The following is a 9,831-nucleotide window of genomic DNA, read 5'->3' as shown; positions in this document are numbered from 1 at the left end:
GTTATCCGCTTAGTTTTGAGTGTACAATGTTATTTATTTTATGATTAGTTGACTTTTATTTTTCATTTTTGTCCTAGTCACATGTGTGGTTAACAAATATAGAAAGTAAATGTTCAGGCAACTCAATTTATTTTTTCCTTCGTTATTTTACTGTTTTTTTCTAAAAAAAAACTTTGTTATGTTAAACTTCACCTAAGATTAGTGTATAAACTATTCTTCGTGGCGTAAGAATTTTAGAAAAATCGTTTTCGGTGTAAATTATTGTTTTTAGCAATTTAGTTTTTTGTCTCATATTTTTTCATAATTAGCTATAGTATTTAGAAAAATTGGAGAATCTATGAAAATCTAAATAGGATTGTTTACTTCTTTATATCATATTTTTTTACTAATTAGTAATATAATTTAGAAAAAATTGGAATCCAATGCTCCAATTGTCTGATTTTTCATATTAGTCTCCTATTTTTTAGTAATTAGTCAAAGAGTTTTACAAATATTGGAGAATCTGTAAATGCTCAAAAAATAGAGCCAAGAGAGTACAGCTATAATATATATCTAAAGATATATACCTTAACTCAATAACTTATTTAAAAAAAATTCCGTATAAAAGCTTCTTTTGAACTACATTGTTACTCCTTCACAAGTTTCAGGTCCAATGAACTTGCATTGTCACATTGTTACATTTCAGTTTAGGATTTTGACACAGAATCACAATCACAATCTCCGTGTAACAGTTTCTCCTCTTTCACCAGTTTTGTCAAAGCTTGCATTAACAACCTACATCCCAGCATTTTGAAGTTCCTGAATGACTAACTTTGTTGTGGCTCCTTACTATGCAAGAGCACCAATATCTCCAGTGGACAAAGTAGGCTTCGGGTTGGACACGGTGACACTGAAAGCACTCTTCTCATCTAACATATAGAGGAAGTATACCACCTCTAAAGCAGCTACTGATATGTCCTGCTTCATTATTCAGTTGTCACCTCATCTAGAAGTATACCACCATCGTAGCCACGTTTATTACCATTCACAACATCCAAGTTAAACTTACATCTGTTACTTTTATTATTTCCTCAATCCTATCCCCAGCCGTACTGAACGTAGAACTTTGGAACTAAAGGCCTTGTCATATTCCTTTTACTCTGCCAAATAAAATGAACTACCGTCATTCTACATAACCATTGACTACGTTGTTCTCTGTAGAGGGGTATTCTACTCTAAACACAAGCTAAACAAACTACACTACAATCTACAAGCTAACTGCCCCTGCAGAGAGATATGTTCCGACTAATCCTTTATTTTAGTTGCCCATTCCACCACTGAAGAAACAAAGTACAGTATCTCTAAAGTTAAGTCTGGAAACAAAATGCCAATTTAACTAGCAGACGGAAAACTCAATGAACTCAGACTGAAGTTTTCACAATTTTACATGTCCTCAAAGACTCTAGACTAATATGCATACTACGCTGCCCACCCATCCTCAGCCACGTCCTACATCTTTGGACCAAACGCAAGTTCAGTATAGAAGGTAAAGCAGCAGTGTCAGGAAAAAAAACTTGGTCAAGCAAAATTCACAAATCACAACTTAAACTGCAATAAGGTTAAACCAATGAGGATCAAATCAATACCAGCAGGTATATAAGGTGGACAAAAAAACAAAATATAAATATTAAATATTATTTGAAGAAGGCGTCTCCTTGATTCTAAGTCAGAAACTATATAAATATTATTGTCATCTGGAGTATAAATCAACATATTGAATCTGTATTACCTTTGTACAACGCATATAAGTAATAAACCATTCAAATCATCATGGAAACAGTCATCTTTTATCCACTGTAGTGGCTTCTAATTTTAGCAGAATTCCAAAGGGGAAAAAGAGATTGAAGAAACAGAATAGAACAGATCAACTGCAAACTCAGTACCCACTTCATTTCAATGCCACACACGACCATGCATGTCAACGCAGAATTCAATCTTGGAAATGCATCGTTGCAACGGAAAGAAGAAAAGTTTAGTGAGAATCAAAGATTGCTTAAACACCAAATAATATAATAATCACATATCAGTTGATCATGGGTCTGTCTAACCTTATACACATTAGCAAAGTAGATAAATTACTTGGGAACAAACTTATGTCATGGTGGATGAGATGCGTGTGAAAAGGGTAGTATTATATATTTGGCTATTTGCACAAACCAAGATAATTACCTAATAAATGGAAGACATGGCACCACTATTAATGGAGTAATGACAGTAAAAGTTGACACCAAGGTCTCATTCTACTCTCAAAGAAAATGTACAAGCAAACAGAAAGTCCCTGCTGCACAAACCAAATAATAAAATTCCAAGACAAAACATTATCATCAAGCAACGCTTCAAAGGTATAAACATCCAAAAGGAACTTGGTTATAGCACAAAGCGAACTGTAGAATGCATTTCGGAAAGTTGTGATATTAAACCAAGCAATGATAGGGCCAACTTTTCAGGAAGGAATGAAGGATACTAGAAGAACGATAGCAACGATTTTTTCGTTCCTCAAAAGAGAATGTTAGAGAAGTGCAACTTACCTAGAATTCTCCAACAACAGATAAATGGGAACACTGAGCAATGAAGCCGCAACAATAGTTAGCACTTGTACGAAATCAAAGATTCATGGTCAATAATACTACTCTACTCATGTAATGATACTACTCTCATCATTGGCATATACGATCGAAAAAGTGTAATCTAAGAATCAATAAGCTCAAGGTAACCAAATGTGATTGAAAATTTAAATTTTATGTCTACTCACTGTGAATTTGTGAGTACAAACTTAAAAACTGCATTGCGGAATCCAACAATCACCAGAGTAGAATAAAAAACAATGTAAACCTAGATCAAATTCACATGAATAGGGAAAATTATTTAGTGGGACACCAAAATGAGAATCCTTTCATCAGGTACTTAGTTACTTACTGACCCAGTCAATTGCAATCATCAACTATCTATGATGTTTTATTAAGCCTTAGAAAGGACATAGTGGACCATAGACAAATATTTATAAGTGTCATAAAAAAAAAGGCAATAAACACAAAGCAAACTATGCCCAACCTAAGAAATCGACACGGGTGCATGTGTCAGTGTCCGACACAAGTAGGACACCCTATACCTGACACAGCACCTACAAATTCTCAGAGGAGCACAAATAAATCTATAGTTTGTAGAAGGAAATTCCAAAATGCGTCTTTTTACTTCTGATTCCCTACTTTTTTTTATGTGAAAAATATGACTAAATAGACAAAGAAAAAATTGCCCCTGGATGGAGTCAAAAAAGACATTCCTTCATAAGTAGAAAAAGAAAACTCGACATACGATCTACATCCACATCTACACTTCTCTATCCCATTTTTTCTTCGGCTTGCCTAAATCTATCATTCCTCTCTCCTATCCTTTTACTTTTCACTCTCTCTTTTTGCTCTTTTAAAATCTTACATACATACCTCAAACCCACCATTTCGACCTTTGCTCATGACTCTTTACTTTTATACCTTCTTCCTCCCCTCCATGATCTCAAAACCATCTACTGTTTCTGCAACAATTCCTCAGTCCATAACAATTGAAATGTGCAGTTTAAAAGAATCTCTAAACCCATTTATTGTTTCTTTGAGCAATACGCATTGTATAATAATTGTGAGACGGCGATTGGCTTGAATTCAAGATCTATAATACGCTAACGAGACGAATCAATTGAATCACAGTGTCAATATATGATGGAAATAGAAATGAAGGTTAGTATTACAAGTTGAAAACATAAAGGAGGAGGCTAGATCCACCTAATCCTATGATTGTAGGGGCTAGATTTCTAGCCGTGTTTAACACATGTACCACAACCAAATACCCTGTTACAAATTTAGATGATAAAATGTGTCCTTTAGCGCATTTAACAAAAAAAATTAAGTTCTGATTGTTTTCACTATCTGAAACCTGTACGTCTCAAAAACGATGACACTTCCAACTAGTAAAAATACAAACACAAAATCCCCACACAATAATTTGAAAAAGGGGCAGCAATAAATGAAGAGAAACCTTAGGCATACAATACCTTCAGCTTTGAGGATGAACACCTTCCTGTACGGCTGGGGAAGATGCATAACCGGATTGAGCGTTGTTTCCGTCACCATTTCTTTCAGATCCATAGGTCTTCTCAGTATAGGTTGTAGATTGTGTATGTGGCTGCTGCTGTCCATAACCAGGAGGATTTGTCCCCTGGACATAAGTGGGTTGAGCAGGCGCTGGTTGTGATGGATAACCACCCTGTCCATAAACGGGTTGCGATGTTGGCACTGGATTCTGCACTGGAGGAAGATACTGTGGCGGCTTCTGCCCTCCATACCCTGACTGGTTGTACCCTGTCTGATCATACCCTGGGTGATTTGCCAGCGGAGCCGTGTAACCTTGTGATGGCCCATACCCTGCTGAACTAACATTTTGTGGTTGATTGTAGTCTACTGGATATGCTGATGGTGGTTGAGTAGAGGACTGAGTTCCATAAGACTGGCCCAGAACTGTCCCATCCAGCTGAGACGAAGCAGCAGGTGGTCCATATCCTGGAGATGTGTACTGTTTCTGCTGATCATGTTGTGGGGCTTGAGCAGCAGTATCCTGTCCATAACTGTGTGGTTGCTGAGAGTAACTCTGATCGTAGTTGTTGGTGGAAGGTGGAGCCTGACCATACGCATAGCTGGCATTAGCCTGAGCAGATCCTGTCTCAGTCGGGGCTTGTTGTCCATAGTAATTGTAGCCAGCGTTTTGTTGAGGTGGAAGATGTGCAGATGAAGGATTTGACTGATCCCATGTGGGTGCGGCTGGTTGCTGGGGATAGTTGGAATAGTATGAGGGAGGACCTGTTGGATAAGCTCCCGGTTGTGCATATCCATGAGCAGGTTGCTGCATTGGAGGTTGACTCCAATTACCAGGAGGGCCATACCCTTGTTGTGTATAGTTACTGGTCGTTTGTGGATTCAAACGATTCTGGAAAACATAAAGTAGGAAAAAACACTGATCAAGGAAACAAACCAAAAATATTGATTTAAAATCCATACTTTAAAGAATAATTAAGAGGTGCCGCCAAGAATAGGTGGAATCAGATTTTTTGAGCGAAATTATAGAATTTTTGATGACCAGTCTAGGGATGTCCACCGGATCATAGTTAAATGCAAGTTACTCAGGTGGGATTGGGTGTTGTATTTACCAATTTGTAGAGGATTAAAATTGGAAGATCTTGTATTTAGATGGGATGCCGTGGTGGAGGCTTAGCTTTTGTATGCTTGTAATTTTGTAGTGTGAATCTCTCATACTACATCACTATTATTATTATTAATAGAATATTGTTTTGCTGATAAAAAAAAAGAATAGGTGGAATCAGAAAACATTGTCCAACATAATTTCAATAACACTCACCCCGCTGACTACGTCATTGATCAAGTCCTTCGCGGAATCAATTTGTTCTTGTGTGCCACTTATATAGACTGATCTCTCTGTTGATGTATCACCAGGTGGAAGACGTAATGGTATGATCTGAAAAGAAAGACAAAAATATATAGTCCATCTTGGCAATGCATGCAAATGGTAACCAAACCAGATACAAGGGACTATAATTTATCAAAGGGTCTGAACATACAAAAAATTTGTCAACGTATTAAAAGTGACAAGATAATCAAAGAATACTAGATCAGCATACTACAGATGAATAGATGAGTATTTCTCAATAATTTAGGAGGGTATGAGCAAAAGTGTTTTATCAAATATGGAATCCCAGTTTAGACTTAAGAGACACAAGGAACCAGATGGCCTGGCACTTAATGACTATTATATCTAGAGATTGCCATCTTTAAGTGATGCACGAGCATTGATGACATCATGCTGATGTCATCCTAAAACTATGATAGCTGCCTTCTATTTCCTATTTAGTTAATAGCTTAAGAATTAGTAACTAGTTTCTATTTTATTAGCTTCTTATTTGGTTTTAGTAATAAGTTGTTTAGGAGGTTTCCTATAGAATTAGGAACAAAGTTTAATACATAAAGGCATCTAGGCCTACATTGTTAGGGGGGTTTTATGGAATATTGATTCCAAAAGAATTGTTCTTCATGTTTGAAGATTTAAACCCTAGTTTTAGGTGTTTGTTTTATTAAGCATAATTGATGTTTAACCATTGTTGAAGCTTCAGCCAACAAGTTGCACCATTAAGTTAATGTCGGTGGGTTGTGAACTAGTCATCAACTCATACACACATTAGTGTAATCATACACCTTTCAAGCAGTACCCGCGATGATAAATCACTTTACAAACCTGTGAGCGAGCATGTGCAGCTTGAGTTTCCATGTTATAATTTTTTAAGACCCGTGACTTTCCCAATTTCAAATTAGAGCAAAGAAATGGTCGTAATAAATAAGTGCACTGTTATTGATTAGTTTCAATTTTGTCGAGTACTCCTCATTCTACATTACAATACTATCTTGATTTGGTGAGTTTCTTACTATTACTACGCAAGAATTGCGTAACATTCCGTTAGAGTTAGGTACAGTTTTCAACTTGAGGTTCTTATAGCTCCACGAGTTTCTATTTCTACATACTTATCCTAATCCAAATGTATCCAATATATCAACAAGAATACAAATACACACAGAAAAAGTTGGAAGATGGTGATATTTTATGTATCCATCAAATTTTGCTAGGCTATTTAGTATTTACTCATACTTAGTGGCTATAGGAAAATAATAACATAATATTCTTTTAAACCATTAAAAAATTATCAGATCTGAAGTTTCTAGCATCTTGCATACAGAAGGAAGTCCGCAACCCATTAACAATCACTATGTTGAGATTTTGGATCAGCATTAAATGGGTTACCTTCGTGTTGCTAGAGACATGTTCATACAATATATATTAAAATTAGACAAACATAGTGAGTAACGACGAATCGTGCGAAAATATATCAAACGAAAACTAATATCCTTTTGATTGTGAACATTTCTGCAGGAACACATATATAAAGTTATCAGAACTATGAGCACATCCCATTTACAGTAAGACGAGTCCATATGATACTACCCAAAAACAGAAATATCCACATTATTGAAGATCTTAACTGATGCAGCTAAGATAGAAACAACATTTTCTTAAAGCCAAAATTGAGTTCAACGTATCCAAAAAAATGTGGACCTTCATATTTATGAACGAGAAAGGAGCATGTTAGATGAGGTCCACTGATTAACCACATCCTCTTGGTGGATTCAGAACCACCCCATCGTGGCTATATAGTTAGTCATCTACCACTTCTTAACCTTTGTTCATGTTATTTCGAGTTTTCATAACTATTAACACATTTTCAGAATGACATAGGGTAGTGAGTTAGTGACTGGACAGGAAAAAAAAATTGTGGGAGAAAATGCCACAAAAACTGACGCAAAAACATAGAGTGAACCACCGATAAGCCTACATATCCATCCAGCACATAAGTATCTTAAAACAGGAGGATAATTATAGTTAAGGAGGCATTCTTATCAGCAGTTAATATTTATAATAGATTCCCCAAACATGAACTGCACTAAAATTTTGGAACGACATACTTATTTTGCACAAGAATTAAGCTCTTGAAAAACTTGTAGTTAGTAAGGATGAAACACGTGAAATTTGCAAACATAACAATAAATTCAAATGCAAACTAAGAGATGTAATGACTGGGATATTCAAAAACTGCAAACCTGGATACGAGCTCCAGACCTGCTTTGAATGTTCTTAATGGTCTCACCCCCCTTACCAATGACCCAAGCAACCTGAGAGAGAAAAGTCAATAAAACACATAAATAGGTATGAATTTGTTATATGGCTTGCTCCAATCAATATAAGACAAGTTTTTTAACCTACATAAAATCACAGTGTTAAGATACTTACCTTGTCGTTTGGAACTTTCATTGCAAATTGGTCACCACCATGGGCACCGAAACTGGATCCACGCACGGCAGCCGATCCAGAGCCCCCTGCATCTGTCTGATCGCTCATAAAAAGAATACAAGAAAATGAAGCCTTAGCACTATAAACAGTATTAAACTCTTGGACTACTGGAAACTAAATTGTTCACCTCAGAAATGACATCATTCACCAGCTGTTCAGCCCTGGTAATTTGCTCCGCAGTCCCCGTTATCTCGACGTCTCTCGTTTGTGAATACGGGTCAGCATCAGAGTCTTTAGTAATGTGGATTCTAGCTCCTGACTGAAGCTGGAGATACTTAATAGTCTCCCCTCCCTTACCAATGATCACACCAACCTATATTACAACAAAACTTAGTCCAATATATATAAAGTAAGGAGAAAAAATAGAAGCGGGGCGGGGCTAATAATTACCTTGGCGTTTGGTATATCGATTTTTTTACTAGAACCTTGAAATCCATAACTTTGTTGTTGTACAGGATAAGGAGTCGAAACAACTTGTGTCATTTGAGGAGTAGGCTCTATGTTTAAAAGTAAAATAAAATCATCATTGTTGTTTAAACTTTTTTAAAAAGGTGAATAGTAAATTTAATTAATACCAGTAGTAAAAGGAGGGAGGTCGTCAGTGGAATCGTCAAACCGGGAGCGTTTGGATTCGGCGCTGTTGTAAATACGAGCGGCAATTTCTTGAGCTTTCTGTTTAGCTAATTCGAAAGTGTCGAGTTTTCTTTTGTTTGTTTCTTGTTGATATTGTTCTTCGCCTTCGCCTCCTCCTCCTCCTCCTCCTCCACCTGTCGCTGCCATCAGATCTCGAGGAGGAAAATTAAAATAAGAAAGAAGAAAGTGTGCGTGAGATGGAGGGATTTGGGGGTCATAATAAAAACGGTTTTTGGTAATGGGCTTCAATTAATTAATAAAGGAGCCCCAGCCGAAGCCTTTACGAGAATAGGTATAGTTTATGTTAATTTTTTTTTCCCCAAGTATTCTATATATTTGTTACAAATAATCAAAAAAAAAATTAACTTGCCAAATATAATATAGAATATCGTGCAAATGAACAGTCCACAATTAGACATATTTCTTAATTTGTTGACTAAATTCGATGAGATTATAAGTTTCGGATTTGATTTTTTTTTTTTTTTTTGACAATGTTTAAAGTAGTTGAAGATTATATGTACAAAAAATTAGCCAAATCTAAAACTTGGAAATGCCATAACATAACAATCATGAGTTTGTTTAGTGGTTTTTTAGTATATGTCTCTAAAATCCCTCCCTTAAGACAAACTTTGCACATGAATTAACTTACTCACGTCACTTTACTTTATGTTTACTAGCAAAACTACACGCGCGCTGCGCCTGCAATGGCCGAATTATTTTGTGGTATTGAATACAAAATAATTATTGAAAATTCACAAAAGTTAAAAATTTGTTCGTATAATATAATTGATAAGTCATATAGGATTATATATAAGCAAAGTATAATAAAAATGTTGTACATAATAATGTCTAACGCAAAAACTAAACTTCATAAGTCATTATGTCTTATAGAAAAGTACAAAACAAAATCATTCTTTAACACAAAAGCAAAAATTCAAATATTCCAAACTGCTACTACTATAAACTGAATATATCTTCACCCAATCTTTCTCTGCACATAAATAAGCGATGATGTTGTTATTTATGGAACAAACACAATGTGGGATACAAAATAATTAGGAAAATATTAAGTTTGTTACCTTATATGAAGGTTTTTTTGTGGCAATTCGATTTCCGTCCAGATTTGGAGTAACTCTTTGGAGTTGGTGTAGAAGCCTCCAGAGTGGTATCTTCAACAATAAGCTATATCAATGAAAGAGTACT

At 35.7% G+C, this 9,831-nt stretch overlaps 1 protein-coding gene across 10 annotated transcripts; it reads right to left on the bottom strand.

The window, feature by feature from the left end:
• Positions 1-580: 580 nt before the first annotated feature.
• On the bottom strand, positions 581-8,877 carry LOC147492808 (uncharacterized). 10 transcript variants are annotated; one of them, XR_015197572.1, is made up of 10 exons: positions 8,571-8,839; positions 8,386-8,492; positions 8,123-8,308; positions 7,936-8,031; positions 7,746-7,817; positions 5,440-5,556; positions 4,082-5,010; positions 2,568-2,600; positions 2,209-2,320; positions 581-1,139 (listed from the first exon to the last, which is right to left on the bottom strand). XR_015197572.1 is itself a non-coding variant. In XM_086564186.1 (8 exons), the coding sequence occupies exons 1-7, from the start codon at positions 8,773-8,775 to the stop codon at positions 4,084-4,086; spliced, it is 1,710 nt and encodes a 569-aa protein (XP_086420312.1). In that variant the 5' UTR covers positions 8,776-8,839; the 3' UTR covers positions 581-1,139; positions 4,082-4,083. The 10 variants fall into 10 exon arrangements, 3 of the variants coding, with proteins under 3 accessions (XP_086420312.1, XP_086420311.1, XP_086420310.1); XR_015197569.1 differs by lacking the exon at positions 581-1,139 and adding an exon at positions 1,656-1,974; XR_015197570.1 differs by lacking the exon at positions 581-1,139 and adding an exon at positions 1,656-1,974 and having other exon boundaries at positions 2,209-2,317.
• Positions 8,878-9,831: the final 954 nt, after the last annotated feature.

The sequence above is a fragment of the Coptis chinensis genome, chromosome 6 (genome assembly GCF_015680905.1).
Source record: "Coptis chinensis isolate HL-2020 chromosome 6, ASM1568090v1, whole genome shotgun sequence".
NCBI lineage: Eukaryota > Viridiplantae > Streptophyta > Magnoliopsida > Ranunculales > Ranunculaceae > Coptis > Coptis chinensis.
The sequence above is the reverse complement of the archived record's forward strand: the minus strand, read 5'-3'. Positions and strand labels throughout refer to the sequence as shown.

What these genes read in the sequence shown, in the direction of transcription:
- LOC147492808 (XM_086564184.1), bottom strand. Translation starts at nt 8,775, where the DNA reads ATGGCAGCGACAGGTGGAGGAGGAGGAGGAGGAGGAGGCGAAGGCGAA. An exon ending in CCTCCCTCCTTTTACTACTG is followed by an intron (nt 8,493 to 8,570) that starts GTATTAATTAAA and finishes TTTTAAACATAG; the next exon opens with AGCCTACTCCTCAAATGACA. An exon ending in TCGATATACCAAACGCCAAG is followed by an intron (nt 8,309 to 8,385) that starts GTAATTATTAGC and finishes GTTGTAATATAG; the next exon opens with GTTGGTGTGATCATTGGTAA.